At 52.3% G+C, this 23,295-nt stretch overlaps 1 protein-coding gene across 4 annotated transcripts; it reads left to right on the plus strand.

Annotated features, from left to right (window-relative positions):
• The first annotated feature begins 363 nt into the window (after positions 1-363).
• Positions 364-21,550, plus strand: FOSL2 (FOS like 2, AP-1 transcription factor subunit). 4 transcript variants are annotated; one of them, XM_029592960.1, is made up of 4 exons: positions 364-1,114; positions 14,535-14,789; positions 16,502-16,609; positions 18,454-21,550. In XM_029592960.1, the coding sequence occupies exons 2-4, from the start codon at positions 14,550-14,552 to the stop codon at positions 18,964-18,966; spliced, it is 861 nt and encodes a 286-aa protein (XP_029448820.1). In that variant the 5' UTR covers positions 364-1,114; positions 14,535-14,549; the 3' UTR covers positions 18,967-21,550. The 4 variants fall into 4 exon arrangements, with proteins under 4 accessions (XP_029448820.1, XP_029448817.1, XP_029448821.1 ...); XM_029592957.1 differs by lacking the exon at positions 364-1,114 and adding an exon at positions 1,133-2,651; XM_029592961.1 differs by lacking the exon at positions 364-1,114 and adding an exon at positions 2,851-2,993.
• The last annotated feature ends 1,745 nt before the right edge of the window (positions 21,551-23,295 follow it).

The raw sequence follows: 23,295 nt of genomic DNA on the forward strand, positions 1-23,295 counted from the left end.
TGGTAGCTCGAGGCGCGTTGCATCCAAGCGGAAAGGAAAACTCTACGCTCGTACATTCCGTCAAGCTCGGCCTCGGCTTCCGCACGTGCCCCCTTTCAGGAATACCTCGGGGGGGGTGGGGGGGAGCGCGAGCCTTTCCATGGAAGGGGGCGGGACGTGCGAGGGAGGGGGAGGGGGAACAGGCGCTTTCCTAACCCCCCTGCCGCCGTCGCCCTTCAGAGGAAACAAGCGGCTCCCGCCCAAAGGCGCGCGCCGGCACAGGCGGTTTCTCCTGAGGGGCGGGGAAGGGAAATGCGGGGGCGGAGTTATTTTCAGACAAAGGGAAGGAGAGGGGAAGCGGCGGTGCTTTGGGGGCCGTTTTCTAGTGCCTAGCGCTAGCTGGCGGCCTTTTTTTCCCCCCACTGTGAACGAACGATGCACACAAGTCGGTGTTACTGCTGCAGCTCGTTCTTGCTCAATGGGTCTTTTGGACACCTGCAGCTAAAATCCCGGAGGTGACGGGGCCCTCGCGCACAGCTAGCGCTCACGGTCTCCGTAACGCCGCCTGCATCCGTGACCTCCGGGCTGCGTGCTGTAATGTGTTCGGGCTCCGGGCAAGCGGGCAGAACACTCAACACCTTCTTTTCTGACTTTTTTTTTGGGGGGGGGGGAGGCAATTACAGGGGACAAATTACCTTGCAATGTATCATTCAAACGCAAGCCATTTATGTCGGCCAGCGATTAGCCACGGACTTAAAAGGCTTCCAGCTTTCCAACTAACCGGAAAGCCATTCGCTTTTCTCGAAAGTGAGCTGCGGTGGCGGTGAATGGAAGAAGTTCTCCCACCGTTTAGGCTTTACCGGTCATGGAGTTGCTGGGTGACGTCACAAAGAATCAAAGGGGAAAATGTCTTAGAATCAAATGTTCTGTTCGAGTTTGCATCCCAGGCCCCGCCCCTTTCTCGAAAACTTTGTAGGAAAAGCTTCATGCTCCGCCCCTTCTGTAAAGCAATTTCCTATCTTGCGTTCAGGCTGATTTTTTTTTTTTTTAATTATACGAAAGATACAAACTTCAGCACTTATCCACAGAGGATGCCGAATACTTCAGACGTGATTGGTGGCCTCCTATACCTAAGGTAGCTTTTAATCTTTCCATGGGAAAATGCGAGGCAAGGTTTACAAATCTGAGTAAGGCGTTAATATATGGGTTTCCCCTGAAAAGTGGAAAGAGTAGATTTCAATTTAAAAATCAATTCTAGGAACATTAGCTTCTGTAGTGTGAAGTTGTTTGGGACACGACTAGAGATTCGGTAAAATATTACGGCCATGTAAACACGGGGAAGGAGCACGACAGCAGAGCTGCAAGCTGCAGCATTAAAGTCAAGTTTCTGTCCGGGGACATGCTGGGTCGACCCCCACCCCCTTTTTTTTTTAAACGTACACCAAAAAAAAAAAAGGGAATCCCTTCTCTGATGACGTCACCTTAGCCAAGGAAACCCGCACTCGCGTCATATAACGCAAAAGACCATTTTTGGCAACATGCGTCAATGGAAGAGACAAAGGAAAAGCGGGGGTTTAGACGGGTAACAGCGGTTACTTTTTCCCCCTCTAAAAGAAGCGAAGGTTGTCATTTCTGATTCTTCGACATTAAGAGCAAAAAAAATAATAATAATATGGTGCCTCCATATATATATGGAGGCGCCACCCACTTGTAGAAAGACACCGGGGGCCGATGCCGGCACCGAGGAGCATTTTCTGGCGGCTCCTCCCTGTTCTCCTGCGCAGATTGGTACAATCGGGACTGACGTACGGGTAGGCTGCCCGGGAGGAGGTGATAATAAGAGTGGAGTTGAACTAATGCCATTGCACTGACTCATCCAGGCAGAGTAAAGGAAGCCAGAGATCGGGATACCGACCAAAAAGGAAAAAAAAAAAAAAGTGGTTATTTATTCATTACTGGAACAAGGGAAGAGGGAAACGGATCACAAGGCAGAGGGTGAAAAGAGAGGCAACGAAGAGGAATAATTGAGAAACTGTCTGTACGAGACAAAGTGCTCTATTGAGTCATCAAAGCGAATCAGAATAGGACTGGAGGCTTAAAGGCCTCGCTGACAAGAGAACAAGAGTTTTGTTTTTGTTTTTTTTAATTAACCAAGAAGTCGGAGGACGTAGAACCAAGAGTTTGCCCCTAGATCCGCAGGAAGTTTGTACCCAGTCATCATTTAATTTTGTTCTTTTTCTGTATTGCGTGGGGGGACAAAATAAAACGCACCAATACCCTGGCACTTAATTTTATCCTGGGATCTCACTTCTTTTCCAATTTCAAGCCAAACCTTTTTGTTTCCTGCTTAAAAGCAAAACGAAAAACTGCTCTATGACAAAGATTTTTACATATTAAAGTTCACCCACAAAAAAAGTCAGGAAGAGGGTTTTAAATTTTGTTTTTCCTTTTGATTGGCGTGGATTTTTTTGGAAGACCTGAAAAAGAAAAAAAAAAGTGTGCAGCGAGGGAGGAAATTTTGGCATTTTTTTTCTTCTCTCTGGCATCCATCCCGGATCATGTACCAGGACTACCCCGGGAATTTCGACAGCTCGTCCCGTGGCAGCAGCGGCTCCCCCGGCCACCCCGAGTCCTACTCCAGCGGCGGCTGCGTGGCCGCGTCGGTCCACCAGGTAAGAAGCTCGCCCGACCCTTTTCCGCGCGCGCTCCCCGGGCGGCGTTCAGGTAAAGGCCGTGCTAGCCTGGATCGGACTTTTGGGTTAACTTCCTGGGACTTTTTGTGTGTGTGTGTGTGTGTGTGTGTGTGTGCGCGTGCTAGGAGCGTAAGTCACTCTGTTATTGTTGTTGTTGTTGTTACTTCCCTGCGCGGCGTGCGGTGACAGATCGGCGGGAGCTCGGATGCAAAGTTTCAGGCGCCACGCCCTGATGCACCTTTAGACCCGCGTTTCTGGCGCTGCAAGAGGAAGGCAGGGAGGGAGCGAGCCACGTCGCCGCCGCTGCTGCTGCCCGGCTAGGTAAGGCTGGGCGCAGGGCTCCGCTCTCCGGGGCAGAGGATGGGCCCCGCTTTCTTGCGGATCGGCCGGGGCGGCCGAGTCCCTACAGCCCCGGGGGTGCCGGGCCTTTCCTTTGCTTCCCGGTCCGGTTGGTGGGGAGAGATCGGGAGGGGGGGGGGGGTCCCAACACGGTGCGTCCCGCTCCGGGGAGGCTCTTCGCTGGGACCGGTTGAATGTGATCCCAAGTCCTCGGCGCCCCGGTTTCTGGCTTCTCCCGCGAGGGGAGGGAGGGATTCCCGGGCGCCTCTGGCTTCCGAAGCGGCCCCGGAGGGAGGCGGAAGTTGTCTGAGCACGTTTCTCTTCCTCGCCGAGAGCAAATGCACAGGAGGCGGGCGGCGCAGGGGCATTCCGCCGGCACGGCAGCACCCCCAGCACCGGAGGTGGGACTCGGCTTCCTGCAGTGCCGGTCTGTGAGCAGGAGCCGGGGGATCCTGCCGGGAGTCTCGGGAATGCCCCCGCCGGGCGGCTCCGTGGCAGCACCACGGGCTCGGGTTTATTGAGGCTGCACTTGATTGATGCTAATTCGGCGATCGCTTTTTTTTTGCGAGTCGGGAAGGAATTTATTGGATTTCTGGACTATTATTGGCAGAAATTCCACTTTCTTTTGCATCACTGTGAGAAGAAGGTGCACCTGAACCGAGGGAACTTTTAAACCGTGTAGATCCCAGGTGACTTGCTTGTAATCGTCTCCATGCACGTTGCATGCAGGCGCTTTCAGCCTGAAATCTAGCGCACAACAACGAGTTTGCAAATCTCCGGACCGCTTGCTCCCCTCTCAAGCCCTCTCCTGCCTGACGTAAAGATGACAGCACGGAAGGGGCCTCCCGGGAGAGGTGGGGGCGGCCTGCTAGAAAGCCCCGAATCAGCACCCGAAGGTGTGTGGCCGGGGGTGGCAGAGGTGAATTCCCCAGACAGGAATGAAAGGGGACAGACTGACTCTATGACGGGAAGCAGGAAGGACAACCCTGCCTCCATGCATGGCTGCAACCTGAGATAAATCCCAACTGGCCAGGGCTCTCTCTCTCTCTCTCTCCTCCCTGTGAATGAGCCGGGGAGGGCTGCAGACCGGGATCTAGCGGCTCCCAGTCCCTAACTGGCCAGGGCTCCCTCTCCTCCCTGTGAATGAGAAGGGGAGGGCTGCACACCGAGATTTCGCTTCTCCCCGGCTCCCAGTCCCTAACTGGCCAGGGCTCCCTCTCCTCCCTGTGAGTGCAGACGGGGAGGGCTGCAGTGTCTGCTCTGTTCTGTGCTGGGAGCTTCTCTGGCTGCCTGCCCCTTGCTGTCCTTACAGCTCTCTCTCTTGAGTTTCACCCTTTTCCACCATCCCTTTGTTTTTCTTTCCTAGGAAAAGGATGGCAGGCATTTTTTTCCCCCTCTCTTGCTTAATTACTGGGCTGGAGGAGGTGGTGCCTGTATGCTTAAGATAAGTTACAGATAAAAGCTCCCGTGACCCGTTTAGCAGTTTAAGGAAGTTGGGTTGGGGAATTGTTCACCTCCTGAAGAGCACAACCTTGGAAATGCCGAAACCAAGCAAAGGAAGGAAGGAAAGACTGACTGCTGGAATCGGACTACAGCCTGCTTTGGATCAGGAACCTGAGCGCCTTAATCCTTTGCGAGGGAACGGTCCCAGCATCAGAGCCGCTCGGCTCTAGGTCAGAAGTTCAAACGCAGCTCAGATGTGTCGGCCCTTGAGCCCATGGTTCTCGGGTCAGTTGCAGGGACCACGATCCAAGGATCCACATGGATCCTGCCTGCCCGATTCCTCTGAACCGGTGACCTCTGCTGCACAATGGAAGAAGATCTTTTAATACAGAGGCCTTCAAGAGGAAGGACAGACAGATCAGAGGGCTTTGCAAAACAACGTGAGAGGAAGAACTGTGTGTGCCCGCCATAATGAGGCGCCCCCTGGCAGTCCCTGCACCAGTTACGCGCTGCAGCTCAATAAACATGCAAGCCTGAGGATGGACTTGCAGCTCCTCTCTTCCAGGCTAGCATGCGTGGGAAGGTGGCCCCTGTAACCCGGCAATAATGAAAACGATTTGGGACCTGCCAGCCGTAGTATCCGTACTAATGGTGCAGGCAGGATAATTCGGTGGCAGGATGCGAAAGGTCCCCCCCCCCTGGGCTTCCCACAGCTCCACATAGCATCCCCTTCCACAGGGCTCCAGTAGGGGAGGGTGACAGTGCCCTTCGTCAGGTCAGTGGCAGGGGATGAAAATATTAAGAGGGGGCAGGAAACGTCCAATTTAGGCTTAAGATCAAAGGAGGAGTTCCCCTCTCGCTAACGTGGCTATAACTTTTGTTTGGGGGAAGGGGTGAGAAGAGAAACGTAATTAAAAGAGTCAGCTCGTAATTCAGCCTGAGTGTTTTACCATTAATGTGTCAGAAGCGTTCGCCTGTTAAGTTTTCTTCTGTGTTGAGTCACAGAGTTGGAAAGCTGTTTGTTGGTTTGTGTTTGGCTGAAGGGTGATTTCAAAATCCCTTTTTTTTTTGTTTCCTTCTTCTTTCAAGCTTTCAATTGTTAAGCTCCCCGTCCCAGTTGACGTGATCTGTTCTGCAAAAAAAAAAAAAAATGCAGAGTCCAGAGATGGGTTTGGGCGACTGTTTCTGGCCTTGACATCCAGATGTTCTGGCAGCGGTGGGACGACGCCGAGGCTGGCGCTGCCAAGCCCCAGATCGGCCTCCCTCTTCTCGTAAACTTCCCGAATGCTATTTCAGGAATTTCCGCCAGAGGCAGACAACGTGAGAAAACCCTTCCCCCCATGTGTCTCGCGCCTGTTTACCCCAGCACTTTACGATTTTGGGGGGCGGCTAAAATAAAGCCGGAGCTGGGAGCCTGCCAGATATTTCCTGTTGTGGCTGTGGCAGTTTGACAAAAGTTGCTCAATCGGTTTTAAAAAGAGACTTTTTTTTTTTTCTTAACATCCCCCCCCTTCCCTTCCCTTTTTTTTCCCTTTTAACTTTATGGGAAAACACAGCAGAGGCGTCCTGCTTCCATGGAATAACTCGACAAGTTTTATTGCTAGCAGAGAGAGAACATTGCACAATCCCCCTTCACACCCCACACTTCACACAAACTGAGCTAATTTCATAACATGTTTACATCAGCTACTTCTTGCCTTGGCGGTTTTATGCAGGGAACATCGCATTTTTACTATTTTCCTGTTAGTGACTTTACAAATAAACAGATTTATTTTTTGTTTTTTTGTAATGCTTTTTAATAGAGAGAGAGAGAGTGGGAGACGAGCACCCTTTTGGTGATCTGTGCCAGGAGTACCAGCCTGTGACATTCCTCCTATTGAAACCTCTTCCTGGAAACGAACTGCCAGCCCCAGCCCGGCGCCGAGCTGCTCCCGTGCTGCCCCCTGCTGGCAGGTCCGGGGACCTGGCCGTTCCTGGATAAGGACGCAGCGGGTGCCGTGCCGGTCCATAGGACCCGGGGACGGGATTGAGAGCGAAAAAGGAGGGAAAAGCCCAGATTGTAGGAAGGTTTGCGGATGGTTCACGGGGCACCGTTCTGGTTTTTCTTACAGGAGAGGTCAGGGTAAGCTTCAAAGCTGATCCATGACTGCCCTTAACTTGGGGCTATTCTCACCACCCCCGTCTCTGCCCACAAGATCTTCCCATATCTATTAAGAGACTGCTGCAGGTTAAATAAAGGACTTTGCTTTTCATTAAAACGGTAAAAACTCTCAAGATGGAGGCTTTTTATCGTCCATGCTTTTCTGACCCAGCTTGGAAGAGCCCCTCTCCTAGTCGCAGTGACACTCTGGGGCCTTTCTGCCCTGTGCTACTGAATACGTGACCTGCTCACACCCTCCTTGCAGATTTTCAGGTACTCCCCGCAGGTCAGGCTGGAAGCATTTGGGGCTTTGGCAGTCCTGCGTTCTGCATTGCCAGAGCAGGAAACCCTTCAGGATTGCTTTGGAAGCAGCAAGGTTTTAAACGAAAGACGGGAATGATCCGTGCTATCTCCGATGGCTTGGGGTTAGGTGGGTGGCACTGGATCTGATTATTAGGAGGCATAGGTTGGGGGCTTGAACAAACAAAGAGCGTGAGGGGGAAATCTTGCAGAAGTGAGGGTGGTTCCTGTGCTCTGTCTCCAGAAGCAGTGGTCTGGAGGCCAGAGCAGCATTTTGCCGTGAGAAGCAGGAGAAAGGAACTTCTCTGATTAGCCCACGTCCTAAAGGTCCAGTGCAAGCACAGCAGCCGCTGTGGCAGGGTCACGCCGGTCATGCACGGGTCGGACATGAAGATGCTTTAGCAAGCCTGATGTGTTTTACAGAGAATGTCAAACTTGTACATTTAGTCTGAACCAGGGGTGTAACCAGAATTGAATTTTGGGGAGGGGGCAAGGTTAACATGGGGGGGGGGGCACTGTGTTCAGCCCTCTGCCCCGGCCCTCCCTGTCCCTTACCCCAGCCCATGTGAGTCTTCAGGGCAGTGGCCGCAGCACCCTTTTCACTCTATCTCCTGCGATGGAGAAGGTACAGAGAAGGGCGACCAAAATGATAAGGGGAATGGAACAGCTCCCCTATGAGGAAAGACTAAAGAGGTTAGGACTTTTCAGCTTGGAGAAGAGACGACTGAGGGGGGATATGATAGAGGTGTTTAAAATCATGAGAGGTCTAGAACGGGTAAGATGTGAATCGGTTATTTACTCTTTCGGAGAGTAGAAAGACTAGGGGGCACTCCATGAAGTTAGCATGGGGCACATTTAAAACTAATCGGAGAAAGTTCTTTTTTACTCAACGCACAATTAAACTCTGGAATTTGTTGCCAGAGAATGTGGTTCGTGCAGTTAGTATAGCTGTGTTTAAAAAAGGATTGGATAAGTTCTTGGAGGAGAAGATCATTACCTGCTATTAAGTTCACTTAGAGAATAGCCACTGCCATTAGCAATGGTTACATGGAATGGACTTAGTTTTTGGGTACTTGCCAGGTTCTTATGGCCTGGATTGGCCACTGTTGGAAACAGGATGCTGGGCTTGATGGACCCTTGGTCTGACCCAGTATGGCATTTTCTTATGTTCTTATGCCTCTTCTCTCTCGCTGTCCTGCCTCTGCTCCCTTTTCCTCTGTGGCTAAGGCAGCTACTTTTATGTGTGGGTTAATCTCTCAGGCTGTGAAAGAGCCATTATGAAAATAGCCCTTCCACCCTGCCCAAGCAATTCCCGAATGTTGAAGGGGCTGCCAAAAGTGAACAAATACTTTGATGGCCTCAAACTTTCCCAACCACTGTGCCATCAGCCGCGATCAGGTGCGCCACGGAAAAGTCACCACTGCCCGATGCTCGGATCCAGGCCAGCACCTGGGCTCTGCTCGCAGCACCTCACAGCAGCGAGAGGCACCAATGGTGGTTCTCAAACGTGTAGGAGCTCCCTTCTGAGAGCTTGGAGTCGATGTATTGTAAATCACCGTGGTAGGTATTTCAGCTGAAGGGTATCCTCAGATCCATCCTTGCTATAGCATGAGCATATGGGAATTAACAGGCCATGCCCCATGTTATATAGCACCTCCCCAGGCTGAGTGAGGGGGGGGGGGGGGGGGGGGAGTACATGCTGAGCACTGGATAGGACTGGCTGAGGGCTGGGAGCAGCAGCAGCAGTGGGAGGAGCTCTGGCAGCCACGTGCAGCTGCCCCCGCCACCCTGGCTTCTCCCTCCCTCTGCACTTGTATATAGAGGGAGCCGGACCAGCGTGATGGGTTCACGTGTGTCTCTGTTCCCTTCTCTCCCTTTCTCTTCAAATTTGGAAGAGACTGGTGGGGCTTTCAGTGCTTCCCTAGCTCTGCTTTTGGCCCTATCGGTCCTCTCCGTGTCCACACTGCCTGCATCGTGGAGCTCGGTGGGCCATACGCCATTTTTGTTAATGTAGCTGTGCTTTCTGTTTAAAAGTTAGAAAACACTGTGTTAAGTCAGAGAATAATAGTTCCCCTCTTCATTATTTTATTTTCTTCTGGCCTATCCTCCCCTCCTCTTTTACAAGCTGAAGAGGCCTAGTTTGAGTCTCTCTTCGTACATTCCCGCTCTCTAATCCCCTCTGTGGCCCTTCTCTGCACCTCTTCTTGAGATGAGGTAACCAGAATGCACCGCGCCATTCGAGATCTGGACCGTTCGTTTCTGTATGCACGGAACAGCATCGGTGCCGGAATAGACGCCTTCCTCCACTGACGACCATGTAGTCCTGTCCTATCCTTTTCTGTCTTTCCCCTGGTTTTTGACTTTTTTTTATCATGTAAAATAAAGTACAAGATTTAAAAGGTGAGCATACTTGTTTGCCACGGAAATGTACCCCTGAGCTGCCACAGGAAACCATGGGGCTGTGCCTTAGACCGTCTCCTCTGCTGTCCGAGCTTATGGGGTGGGGGGAAGGGATTGATGGGGGGGGGCTGGCACAAGCAGTGCCTACGTACAGCAAAATCCTAAATCCGTCACTGGCCATCTGTTCAAACCGTAAAAGCCCACTCAGCACATTGGTGTGCTCATAACACGTGTAGAATTTACTGTACACTTAATGACTGTACTGACAGAAGAACGCCGTGTGTGTGGCGTGTGCCTGCCAACCACCAGTACATTTACTGACCATCAGCAAAAAGAATATTTACATTGAAGCAGTTAACTTTCACCGGACAGAGGCAGAGCCGCGGACCTTTAACCCGGCCGGTGCATTTGACAATCTGTGCCCTGCCTGGAGGGGGTTGTTAGAGTTAAAATGATTTTATTTTCATAGCGTTCTTAAATTAGAAGCGGACGCAAACCTTTGGAATAAAGTTAAATCTGCTCATGACACTGCTGCATAAGCACCCGGAGGGACTCCCCCAGCCCAGCACAGGCCCTACGCTGCAGGCGCGCCCACCGGGACGTCAGGGGCTCCCCAGCTCCACACGTGCCTTGATCATAAAATAGTTTTACCTAAGGCACTTGGAGGAGGAGGACACCTTGAGGCTTGCTTTGCGTTCTGTCAGCAGAATGTGCCGTCCGTTTTCTGTTCTGAGGAGACGGGGAATGCCTTCCTTTGGGACTGGTGGACTCTTCCCTTTAGCCTCGGAGGATGCCCACTTGTGCTGCTTGTTGCTCCTGGGACAGCCCTGTAGGGTCCACTGAATATTTCTCCAGTCTAATGACCGTAAATCGTCTGCTCTGTTGTTCTTTCCTTCCCACCCAGGGGAAATGGCTTTAGCTTGGATAATGTTTCTGCATAAGCTGGCTGCTTTGGTGGCTCTTTTTCGTACCTCTAACAGTTGGATATCTTTTTCCAAAGACGCCTCTACACTTCGTTACTGCAAATGTCCTCGGACAAATTACCTCGAAGGCTGGAGCCTTGGCAGCTTGTGAGACCTTTTTTAAAGGCGCAGCAGAAACGATGTTGTTCCATTTGAGCTTCGAAGGCCTGGCAGGCCTCCTCTGGATACATCTTGTTTGCTGCTCCTTTGCAAGGTGTCCCAGCCTAGCCCAAGACCCCATCTTTCTCCAGGAGCAGTATGGCCGCTAGGACTCTTGAGTACTAGACCTGGCGGGATGACTTCCAACTCCCGCGTTAATTCTGACGCCAAGATGCGCCCGGCGTTGCCTGCCCCCTTTCACACCCCTCGCTCTCAGATGAAACGGCTTATCGGCCAATATTCCTGATCATTGTGTTTGTCTTTTCTGCCCCTTTCGTTGATCCTTCCTTCTTGTGTCCCAGTCGAATCCATCCGCACCCATCCACATTCAATTCTCTGCCCATTGGCTCATGTGCAGGGTTGTCCCTCCGACACGGCCGGCGTGCTGCAGTGTGCGTAGTGCTGATGCACGGTTTGCCGCCGAACGTTTGCCATGTCTGGCTCTTCTAAAATTGCAGCTGGCCATCTGATTAAATCTAACCACAGAAAACGTCTCTAGTCAGATATAGTGAGATGGCACGTAGGCAGACAGAATGAAGTGCTTAGTGCTGAATTTGAAAAAATCAATCTGGCCTCCCCCTTTTTTTTTTTTTTGTCCGGCTGAATCTGCACACACGACTGTTCGTGGGAGACAGAGTTCAGCCAGGGAAGGGAGAGCAGCCTTTTGGCTGGTCAGATTTATGTAGTTAAAAGTGAATATTAAACACCCAAATCTTTTGACTATCGACCCTCGAAGTCTCCAAGAGCACACGGGGTATTCAGCCTGGGGGTCTGACCAGAGGTCATGTGCTCTCTTTCTGTTAGTGCTTAGCTCTCTCTTTGCAGCCCGGGATACTGCCTGCTTTCTGAGCTGCTGTATCACGCTGACGAGCCCTCTCCAGATTCTCCCTTATACTCTCTTTTTGTGGCACCTTACTCTCGCATCTTTCTCCTTCGACCTCACATCGTGGCACCTTGACCCGTAGATTCCTTTCTTCCCGCGAGCTGCTCCCTGCTTGTGTGTGGTGTTGGGCGTTTTTTTTTATGGTGAAGTGCCACGGGGGGGACGCCCTACCTGGTGGATGATGTGTCCGTGTCCTTTATCCTCAGAGTATGCATGTGCCGGACGTTACGAGTCCTGACTTTGGAGAGGCGCACAAGTTGAGAGTTAGGATCGCAACTTTGCGCGTTACCCTTATAATCTGAAAAAAAATAAAGACACGGATGCTCACAGACACACAAAACGTTTTAGAAATTAGCGCTGCGCGTCAAGATCGCCTTTGAAATTTCACGTCCTCTGTGGCGCGCGCCGCTCCCATCTCGCTTGCACCCGCCTGGTGCAGACTTCGCGTCGGCCGCGCGAGGGGGGGGGTCCCCTTTGCAGGATGCAGCGACAGGAGAATAAGCCGCCCCCGGCGTTGTCGTGCGCGAGCGTTGGAGATGAGCCGGGTGGCTCCCCTCCTAGGCTTCGTTTCGGGTAGGTTGGTGGTTCTCAGCCCGGCGTTTCGTTTCCCCGTGTCTTCTGATCGAGGCGCTGCTGTGTGCCGGGGCTCCCGGCGTTCGGAGCCTGCCTCTGCCCTGTCAACGCTGCTGTGCAACGCTCCTTGTGGCTTCCATCCAATGGGTCACGCCCTTCCCTGTCTGCAGCGGGGGACAGACCGCCGCTCTTCTCGTATTTCTGTGTTTTTCTTCCTGGAAGTGTTTTTCAGAACATGACCTCGAAATAGTAATAATGATAAGAAAAAAAAAATCACTAAGGATTCACTTAAATTCAAAAGATTTTGTGTGTGTGTGCTCGCGAGCGTCGGGGGCGTGGTGCTTGTTAACACAGACCCAGCTGCATTTGGATACTGACCTCCCATCCCCAAAAGGTCAAGATGTGTTCAGCTCATGGCTTCTAGCGCATCAGACCAGAGCCGTTTCTTTTCGTGGACAGACTCTTTCAAGGGGACAGGGAGGAGGGCTTGGATCTGATATTCGATTGCTATGCTTTTAGCAGAATCTATTTATTTATTTAGATTTTTAATATTCTGCTTTTTGTGCTTTTTTTTTCAGCAGCTTCAAAAGCGGATTATGTTCAGGTACTGTAGGTATTTCCCTATCCCCAGAGGGCTGACAATCTAAGTTTGTATTTCTGGCGAGAACGGCCACAGGACCCCCGTCTCTGGAGACCGAAGGCCAGGCCTGGCTTTGCGACCGCTGCCTCCCTCCCCTGTCTGATGCATTGTGGGTCCGACAGTACTGACCAGACGGAGGCAGCAGGGACCACAGATCCCACCCGGCCCTGGCACGCAAGGATTACTTTCTCTCTCTCTCTCTCTCTCTCTCTCTCGCTGGAAACCGGGATGCTCGGTAGTCCTGCCCTTTCCCCACTCGGCATCCATTCAGTCGTTTTAACACCGTGGAGGTTCGTTCATCTCCCTCGGCTAAACCTTTCCACCCTTGCGAATGTCCTTTGTCCAGAATTTGGCCCTTTTCATTTTCTCCTGGGAACGTGTGAAACGGTGAACAAGAAGATGAAACTGATGTTGAAAGAGTAAACGGAAGATGACTTAGCCCGTTGACCCTCGGACCAGACATTTTAGTGTAGGAGTGTGCAGCTGAAAAATATTTGGTTTTGTTTCTATCACTTGGTTTTGGGGGAGGAGGGGGTTGGTTCGGTTCGTTTTAGTGTGCACTAAAAACGAAAAAAAAAAAAAGGTATGCGTGTCCCTACATTAGTGTCACTTCCCTGCAGTAACCCGTAGCCCAGTTTCACGCTGTTCCACGCGTGGTGGTGGAGTCAGCGCATACATTTTTTATTTTTTTGATAAGTATGCATGTAAGCAAGTGTACGCGTGAGCTGTAACTTTGTGCGTGTGCTCGGCCAGTTACCCGAGCATTTTCAGAATCAATTCCACCCCTAAGTTCGCCTGGAGTGATCTGCTCACAGACTTTGCTGCTCTGTGGCAAAATGCTCTCCCTGTGACCTGCTGGAAGGGAGAAATGGAAGTGAGATTAGAACTCTGATCTGGAGCCTCGACCCACCTCATGTTGTTTTCCTGTGGTGAAAAGAGTGTGCCTGGCCATGACTGCAAGCACTGGCCATGTGTATGAAGGTTGCTGGTGTCTTACTGGGAATCTGAAACCCTTTTGCCGCACGCTTTTCTGCCTTTTTGCTGGCATATCCTGTTCTTAGCCACAAAAGAGTTATGGGAGCGTCTCGCAGCGCTCCCCCCGTTGAGTGCCTCTCCCGCCGAGTGCTGCAGGGGCTGTCTGGTTTTTCCAGGAGAGTGAATTTGTTTTCCCCTCTTCTCAGAATCCTCCCGTTTGCTGCCTCCCTGGTTCTCTTTTTTTTTTTTTTTATAGCATGTGCATGGGAGCCAAGCTGTTCATCTTATTTCCTGATCTGTCCGTGTCCAGCTGCCTCGGGGCAACAAAAGAGCATGTTAGAGACTTGATGGTGCAGAATGCAGGAAGTGGGAAAACCAAAAAAAACCCGACATGTGACCCCTTGCTGTGATGTCTGCGCCTTTTTCAAAAGGCACTGGTTCACTTTTCTCCTAGAGCCACATAAGTCTGTAGCCAGTCTCGATCCCGGCAGGGTGTCTGGTCAGGACTGGGTGTCTGTCCGGGCATGTAGCACCATCCCTGCTGCAGGGTTCGGAGTAGGTAGGCTGTATATATCTCGTGGTGCCTGTATTACATGGCTTATTTTATGTGTGGTCTGTAAGAAGTCCGTTTAATGCATATGCTTTGTTTTCTTTGTAACCCATCCCAAATTGGGATAAATACCCAAATAAAATAAATTGCTTCTTATTGCATAAAAAATAAGAAAAACATCCTCTTCCAAAGGTATCTACCTGGAGGAAATGGATCCTTACCTGTAATTTCATGCAGTCACGCATTCATTGTGCATAAGATAAGAGATACCTGGGAAGCTGTAACCCTCCGCTACCTCTGAACAATCAGTAAGGTCCTCCTTCCATAGTATGGAAAGCAGGAGTGTCCGATTATACATTTTTATTGCATGGCTTAATGACTGTCGCTGGCCCCTAGCAAAGCTGCATGTCATTAATGTGCGACCCGCCCGTGAGAAGCACTGTGACTTGGATTCTGACCAGTTGTTTGTTTGTTTTTTCTCTCCTTGCTTTCCACCAGAAATTCAGGCAAGATATGCCCGGCTCAAGCAGCACCTTCATCCCCACCATTAATGCCATAACGACCAGCCAGGATCTGCAGTGGATGGTACAGCCCACGGTCATCACCTCGATGTCCAGCCCCTACGCTCGCTCTCACCCCTACGGCCACCCCCTGCCCAGCTTGGCCTCCGTCACGGGGCACACGGCCCTCCAGAGACCTGGGGTCATCAAAACCATTGGCACCACCGTGGGCAGGCGCCGGCGAGATGAGCAGGTAAACCACAGCAAAGAGCCAGCTTCCCGTTGCCAGGCGGCCAGCGCGGCGATCCAAAAGTGGGCGCCGGAGCGCGCGTGAAAAAATAAGTGCGTTGCGAGCAGTGGTGGAGGCGCACAGATGCCAGCTCCGGTGGACATCCACGTTTTCTGTCTTTTCCCCTGCATCTTTCCACATTCCCAGGATTTTCATGGGATTTCTCAGCCATGATCAGAAACTTGGCAGAGGGACCGGGCAGTGGGCCTGGGGTCCTAGACCACCAGATCCCAGAGTCACTGTAAAGCATTTGGAAGCAAAGCGTCCACTGCAAGTTTGATTTTTTTTTTAACTTCTGTCCTCAAGGGTCACAAATTGGTTTGGTTTCCAAATAATTAAAAATAAGCAAATTATCTAAAAGATGCATGGGGAGGTTCTTAGCTTAAAACGATGTTAATGCAGTAAAAGCCGCATCTGACGTTTAACTGAGTGGCATCTAACAGCGTGACTTTTTTTTTTTTGTTTTTTTTTTTTTGCTACTGCCAATATTTAAACAATGCTAATCAACATTAAGGGAGCAAAGCAGATTTTTCTCTGCTTTGTGCTCTGTCCGCTCCATCATCAGCCCTTTCCCTTCCAGTTCCCTGAAGGGGAGGAGGGGGGAAACGAGGGGGAATGAGGTTTTGGGGGGGTTATTTAAATAGAATCATTACCGTAGGCAGCCTGGCAGGGATGACGATACTGACGGTGGGACATCCACTCCCTTACACTGCCGCTTGTCCATCTGAGGGGCAATGACTGCGGCTCTCTCTGAACCTGGCAGAAGCGAGCCCTTCAGCTGGCCAGGAGATGGCGCTGTGGAGCTGGGCCCTACGTTTAAGAGGTTTTTTTTTTTTTAGCTGTCCTTTAAAAGCACAACAAAGAGGCAGGTGTCCCCTTCTCTCCTCCCTCTCCCTCTCCTCTGTGCGCCACCTCTCGCTCTGTCCTGTCCTCTCCCTTTCTCCCCATCACGTCCTGCAGGTGCCGGCGGCCGCCCCCCCCCCCCCCCAGGGGAGAAACCAGAGCAGGCGGCGCCGCACCGTGCTGTAGTGGCTGGGAGTCGTCGGGCCCCCTGCAGCACACCCAGCCTTTCCCTTTCCCTGCTCCTAAAACCCGTCCAGGCGGTTTCTGCTGCGCCTCTTGCATCTGTCTGCGGGCGTGTCCCGTGTAGCAGAGCGTCTGGAAGCCTCTCCTGCCAGAGGCGTCTTCCATCAAGGCGGTGCCCCCAGCGCTGTCTGCCGCCCTCCGAGCCCTGTCCAGCTTCCCATCGTCATTTTGTTCCCCTGCGTTTCCAACCCGAAAGGCTCAAGGCTGGGACGGCTGTCACTGTGGTGTGCTTCGGGGAGAGGGCAGGGGGGGGGCGGCAGTGCGGGATGGCAGCTGCTTTCACTGGGTTGTGTGTGTCACTCTTTTTAGAACTTGTTGGGGAAAGGGGGGAGGGTCTGTCTCTGAGGGAGGGGGTCCGCTGGTGTAGAACGCAGACTGCCGGCTGAATTGAAATAAATGCATTTTAAAAAGCACGGGATAAGCACAGAGGATCCCGCATGGCGCAGAGGAGGGTACTGGGGTAATCTGCAGGGGGGGGGGCACCTCTCCCAGCCCTACTTTCCCCCTCCCCGGTCTGGTGGTTGGTTAAATGTTACTCGGACCTTTAGAAAGCTAAACTTTTCCGTTTTGGTTTTGTGAATTGTTCGCAGCTGTCACCAGAAGAGGAGGAGAAACGACGGATCAGGAGAGAGAGGAACAAGTTGGCGGCCGCCAAGTGTCGAAACCGGCGGCGGGAGCTAACGGACAAGCTTCAGGCGGTAGGTGGCTTCACGCTCTGCACCCCCCCGCTTCTGCTTGCCCTTTTTAAATTCATTTGCTCTTAAGGAGAAATGCTAATAGGAGCTCTGCTGGAAGGCACTGAGAGAGTCCCAAGTGACCTGTGCTCTGGAAGGAGACGTTTGCCCAGACCCCCCCCCCCCCCCCCCCCCCCCCCCCCCCCCCGACATGTTCCAGTACCTGCAGGGCTGATTTTCAAATGAAAGAAGCAGGGACTACAATTCCCACAGTGCACTGCACTGCAAGTTTTTATAAAAACGCCCATAAAAAAAAAAAAAAAATCCGGGCTGGCCAATAGTGTCTCTCCAGGAAACGGGAAGTTAAGACGGAACATGGAAAGTGCAGAGAGTAGGAACTTCTCCACTGTAAATGTATAGAGCGGGAGCGGTGAGCAAGACCGGGTGTAGCACGGGCCGCGGCAGTCCGGACACCCCCCACCACAAAAAGAGCAGCGCGGGCAGAGACGCTCCCACTCCCCACCGTGGAAAGAGGCACAGCCCCCGGCGGCAGCAGCGCAAGCTGCGCACGCGTGAGCACCGCCCCTCCACCCGCCGATTCATGTAAAGAGATCTGAGCTCCCGGCGCATCTCCTGCAACGGGCGCCGCAGGACTTCCCAGCAATAGCTTTACAGCCTCTTCAAGACTATTCTGGCCCTCTGCCTCTACTCGGAGGGGCCACAGGGGCCACTTCTAGGAGACGAGTCGCCAGTTCGGTTTCTGGGTGTCCAGTTATTTCCTCTCCCGACCTTTCAGAACTGTGATGTAGAGTCTAAACGACTCTAGGGCAGGGCGAGGATCCACCTCGCCTTGATACAACCGGCGACCGCAAAGAATGATTTCTCTCGTGTTACGTGTGGGCAGTGAGCGTGAAGCTGGGCTTCCCAACATTAGTCGTGGAACTTGCGCACACCAGCATGCGCTCGCTGGCCTCGCACGAGTTTCTCTCTGCTAGCAGGAAGCCTCGCGCTGGCCCGAAGGCCGCGTGCCGCCTTTCATTCCTAGCGCTGCTGCCGCTTGCAGATCCCCCGTCGGGCTTGGGACCAGCCGGGAGGGGAGGGCAGGGCGGAGTGTGCCCAGGCCAGTGGAGACTGCCACTGCCCTCCCCTCCTCTCGCCCACCACTGAACCTACCCAAGAGAGAGAGGTTGCCCCTGCGGGATGAGCTGAGGAGGGAGGGGATGAGATTGGTTGGGGGGGGGGGTGAGAGAGAGAGTCAGCCGGGGGAATGTGAAAAGGGCTGGAAGAGGGGAGGTCCTGCTGGAGGGAGTGGAGGCCGAGAGGGGATCAGATGAAGTGTGGGGGAAGGGGAGGATGCGTGATTGTTTGGAAGGGGGACCACAGCCGGCTAATTTGTTTTGGTCGTCCTCTGGGTGGGGGGGGGGGGGGGGGGGGTCATGTGAATTTTCAAGTGGCAAAATGGGGTCACATTGGCTAAAAGTTTGGGAAGCTCTGCCTTAAAGGCTTGCGCGTCGAGTCAAAGTCCAGGAGAGGAAGCGTCGAGGCCCAGGAGTGAGGCCTCTGCCAGGAGTCTGTCGATAAAGCTTTGCCCTTGAAACCTTGGGCTGTACTCATCGGCCCCCTTGGCTTGTATGTGGCCTCGTTCCTTCTAATAACTCTAATTGTTTTGAATGGTGTCGTCGTGTAGTTGGGTTTAAACCTGTAGCTTAGCTACGGCCGGGTGTACGGTGCTGCTGGCAGGGCTGCTGTAATGAATTCCTCAGTACCCGGGGCCAGCAGGCCTTCACCTCAGTCCCCTCGTCAGCGCGACGTGCGTTAAATCCAAAAGTAAATGCTTCCCCCCCTCTCCCCCTTCTCTCGTCCTGCAGGAAACTGAAAAACTGGAAGAGGAGAAGTCGGGCCTGCAGAAGGAGATCGCCGAGCTCCAGAAAGAGAAGGATAAATTGGAATTCATGCTGGTGGCCCACTCCCCGATGTGCAAGATCAGCCCAGAGGAGAGGAGGACCCCGCCCTCCCACAACCTGCTGCAGCCCCTCCGCACCCTGGTGCCCAGCAGGGTGGTGGTGAAAAAGGAGCCGGTGGAGGAGGAGATCCCCGCCCCCTCCGTCAACGGCAAAGTCCAGAGGTCCGTCATTAAGCCCATCAGCATTGCGGGGGCCTTCTTCGGCGAGGAGCCCCTCAACACCCCCGTGGTGGGCACCTCCACTCCTCCCAGCACGCCCAGCACCTCCAACCTGGTCTTCACCTACCCCAGTGTGCTGGAGCAGGACTCGCCCGCCTCCCCTTCCGAGTCGTGCTCCAAGGCCCACCGCCGCAGCAGCAGCAGCGGGGGCGACCAGTCCTCGGACTCCTTAAACTCGCCCACCCTGCTGGCGTTGTAACGGCTCGAGGAGAAAGGCGCCGGCGCGAGAACTGATGATGGGATGGAGGGCAAAAGACCTGCGGGATCGAGAAGGGTGGGGTGAGAAACGCGGCAGGCGCCTCCGAAGACAGGAATGGGGCGAGCGAGGCAGTAAGTCGAGCAAATGCGAAGCCCATTCCCCAGGGAACAATGTGACATTTTTAAGAGCTGCCTGAAGGACTGGATCATTTCTTGAGCTCGGTGAGAGGGAAGAAGCTTCTGGACAAGCCAATTGTTTGCTTCTCTGTTTCGATCTTGTGATTGGTTTCAAGTGTCTTTCTTGCTGCTTGGGTGTGGATGTCTTGACGTGCTGTTGCATTTCACCTTCTATGTCCAGTAGCTTGCATCGTAGGAGCCTTCATTCGTTCTGAAGCTGCAGAGAGAGCTATTTTTTATGGGCTGGGCTAGAGCAGACAGAAAAAGAAGGCTCAAGGGAACATTTCTGATTTTTCTTTCGAGTGTGTCTTTTTGTTTTTAAAAGGTACCAAGTGCAGAGTTGTTTCTTGTTGCCAGATAGACAGTCGTTGCCACATACACAAGACCTCTTAAAACTTCCAGCCAAATAACAGAGAGAGAGAAAGAAGGGGGAAGAGAAAATGGTTTGGCTGTACCTGCCCAGGGTGTCCAGCATTTCCTGTCATGCCAGCACTCTGCTGTGATGGGGGGGTCTCTGTTGTGTCGGCTGCTGGCTCCGTTTGTGCGAGGATGTGGGTATGTTGTTAGAGTGGTTCCATGATGCCACGCCCAGGGCAACCTGACCATAAAGTCTCTTTGGCAGCTCCCGTGCCAGCCAGTCCTAAAAGGGAGCATACGTTCCTGCCTCTTCCCATTCATGCGCCGATCACTGCCGGGGCCTTTTTGGAGCTGGCTGCACCTCCTACAGTTCTGCTTTCACTGCTGGCCCTTGGGTAGCCATTCTTGTAGGTGGCTCTGGAACAGGGGCTACTCACCTGCTCACCTCCCACCAAAGAGGCCTTGGAAATTCAACCCCCACCCTAGGCCAGCTAGCGCGAGAGAGCAGGACCTGCTGCAGGTTTTCTGCTGGACAGCGTTGGAGCTCCACGCGCTGTTCTTCACTCCAGTGGGATTATAAGTGACGTCCTTCCGCCCCCCCCCCCCCCTACCTCCGGTTTCAGGGAAGCCTGGCCACCAGGGTGTGCTCATGAGATCTGAAGGTTGGGTTGGGTGTTTTAAGCAGCCGCTTGCCTGCGTGCGTTACACGTTCTGTTCGGCAGCGGCTTGGATTAGAAACTGTACACGCTGGCCTGTGTACGTAAGGACAGGAAAGTCGGAGCCACCGCGGCAGCGTTCTCGCTTCCCGTGGGCTTCGTTTCCAAACGCTGCGCCAAACTAAAATGGAGCAGAGCCGCGGCTGTGCCATTGCTGGCGACTCGTGCGCAGCGCCACGGCCCCAGTTCGTGAACGGGAGGTGACCCCAGAAGGGTGTGGGGGGGGGGGGGCTCGTGCTTGGCTGGCTGCCGCAGGAGTCCTGGTTGTGGAAAGCTCACGTAGGCAGCTGGGACATGGATCCAGTTAGGCTGAGGGCGGGAGGGGTTAGCAGTTTCTTTCAAATAAATAAATAACACTTTATAGAAGAAAACATGTTCTCCCCGGAGCTGTGTGTCTGTCCAGCCTCCTTCCAAAGAACACTTTAGTAAAGCCAGGAGAAGGTAGAATAAGACACGTTTACATAGGTAAAAGGAGTGGGGATGTCCAGAAGTCGGGTTTCAGACAGGCCTGTCGTGATATATAAATATTTTTTTTTTTTTAATCTCTGCTGGCTGAAGAGGTGGTCGTCGTTTTTTTTTTTAACCTTGCCCTATAGCCCGCAGCAAATTTAGGCGTCCTGGTGAGTGCGGACCTTGTTTTTTTGGGACAGAACCGCCCAGCCAGCTGAAACGATTTAACCCTCACACACCCTGTCCCTTATCCCTTTGCTTTTTTGTGATGCATCCGACTATTGGAAAGCTGAAATTGTTTCTTCTCCTTTACTTTTGTTGATGGGAGGGAGGGGGTGTTAAGCCAGAGATCTGCTTTCTTTGGCCGGTGTACCATCGGAGGCTGTGGGTGGGTGGCTGGGTGCCTGTGTCTGCCCTGATCTTACCCTGCTCTCATCTCCCCCATCAGGGCAGTGAGGATCACCCTGAGACGGCAGTGGCTGGGAGGAGAAATCGGAGGATACTCTGTGTGCTAGCCTCTCCCAGCCCCTCCAGTTGCCGTCTCCTTTTATCCTCTGTCAGAGAAAAATTAGCCCAGCCCTCCCCCACCACCCAGTGCTGGGTTGCAGGTCACCAGCTTGGTTTCAATTTGGTTTTTCTTCCAAAATCTCCACCTTTCCCCTGACTATGACAGTGTTAAAGAGCTTCTTGAGGCCACTGAAACATAATTTTTTTTAAAAACGTATTTATTTGTGTGTGTATGTGTATTTTTCAGACGGGACTATGATATGGAAGCATTAAAAGAATACTATGTTCCAGTTTGGGATTTTTAATTTTTTTTTTGTGAGCCCACACCTTTTTGTAAATCTGTTATGATCTTTGTCTATGTTTTTAAAAAAAAAAAAAGGATGCATTATCACTACTGTGAGAGGCAGAGCAGACACACAAATCTGAAAGTCTGTTGGCATTTGTGCTACATCCTCTTTCAAAGATCTCGTGCTGCTAATCCCCGGGCTCAGCATGCATGGTGGGGAGATGGTTTTTCTATATGGGAATGTATGTGAGCCATGCACAGACCCTCTGTAGGGGAAGGCTCGTGTTACAGGCGTCTCCGTAGATTGCGGAGGAGCAGAAAATCAACCTCGTCCTTCAGAATTGGGGGGGGGGGGGGTGTAAGACAGCCTTTGCTTGGGTCCCGGACCTGCTGCTTTGTAGTACGGAGTTCCAATGGGCCATGTTGGTCCTGCAGGAAACGGGATTCTTGGCAAGGGTTGTGGCCTTGCAGGTCATATACTACAGTATGACTTGAGTACTGTGGTGTTTCCTTTTTTTTTTTTTTTTGGGTTCCTTTGCTGAAACTGTATTAGGGAATCTTCCAGGCCCTCTCCTGGGGTCGGAGGCCTAATTTAGGCTGAGAATTTGACTGACTGCCAGTGCCCATTCTGAATGCTCGCAAGAAACTCAGCCAAGGGGAGGCAGCAGACCCAACGTGCCTTCTGCTGGTGCCAGTGAACGTAAAGCGGCCAGCCACTCGTCTCATTTTCTGGCTGCTGCCATGGTTTAGGTTCCTCCACTACCCTCTTAATCCCCTTACCAGCCTGTAAAGAGAATAGAACTCCAGGAAGCCACCAGTACATGAGACGTGTACACACACACACACACTGGGCATGGGATCCACCTAGGTCATGCAGTCTGTGTGATGTCATTAATGACCTCATAGTTAAGCATGAATCAGTTGGATCCAGAGAGTGGGAGGTAGTTTGAGACTCGCAGTAAAATGGCTGCATCCAGTGCTCTGGAGGAAAGTGCAGGACAATTTTTTTTGAACAAAATTGTTAAAGTAATGTTTTTAATCAGTGCTTTTTAAATGGTGCACGGTACACAGGAGGCTGGCCTTTTTTAAAGTGGCTCTGCAGTGAGCCAAGTTCTTTTTTCATGGGATGACGACATTGAATGATGGGGCAGTTCGCGTCCAGTGGTGTTGGCTCCTGAAGGAATTAGCCAGAGCTTTTCTGATTTTCCTTTTTGTGCTGGGAGAAAATCAGCCCATACAAATCCCAAAGGTGATCTTCAGAGAGAGTCCTGGGAGTTCTGACTGCCCCTGGCACAACCTATGGAGAGGGCGAAATTCAATGAGGAACTCTCAGTGCTTTCTTTGCTGATTTCCCTTGGTCTGGCTGAGAGGCAGTGAAGATACACCATGCTGTGGAAATAAGTAAGGGCTCTTTCATTACCCCCTTTTGATTCCGATCGCCCTTTTGAATATACTACTCAGAGCAAACTGTGACATGGGGTGCTGGCGGCCATTTTTGATCCTGGAAGGAGTTGTGGGTTGTGACGGTTTCTGTTGAGGTCAAAGATGAGGATGTCCACGAGCTTTCGAGGACATAGGTGGTCTCCAAAGCCCATGCGCATTACCATCTATTGCTAATCCTTACTATTTCCTGGGGCCAGGTCATCACATCCTGCAAGGGGGTCTGTTTGTAGCCAGACAGCTGTATGCATTTCCCTTTGCGATAGCTCCGGTTTAGTGATTAAGGGGTGGGATGTCTACTCGTGGGGCAAGACGAGCGTAACAAGACAGATACAAAAATGTTGAAAGTAAATGATTTGAATGTGTGCTTCAGGCACCTTTAGTCTCGCTGTTCAAA

Source organism: Rhinatrema bivittatum, chromosome 3, assembly GCF_901001135.1.
Source record: "Rhinatrema bivittatum chromosome 3, aRhiBiv1.1, whole genome shotgun sequence".
NCBI lineage: Eukaryota > Metazoa > Chordata > Amphibia > Gymnophiona > Rhinatrematidae > Rhinatrema > Rhinatrema bivittatum.

What these genes read in the sequence shown, in the direction of transcription:
- FOSL2 (XM_029592957.1), top strand. Translation starts at nt 2,538, where the DNA reads ATGTACCAGGACTACCCCGGGAATTTCGACAGCTCGTCCCGTGGCAGC. An exon ending in TGGCCGCGTCGGTCCACCAG is followed by an intron (nt 2,652 to 14,534) that starts GTAAGAAGCTCG and finishes GCTTTCCACCAG; the next exon opens with AAATTCAGGCAAGATATGCC. An exon ending in TAACGGACAAGCTTCAGGCG is followed by an intron (nt 16,610 to 18,453) that starts GTAGGTGGCTTC and finishes CTCGTCCTGCAG; the next exon opens with GAAACTGAAAAACTGGAAGA.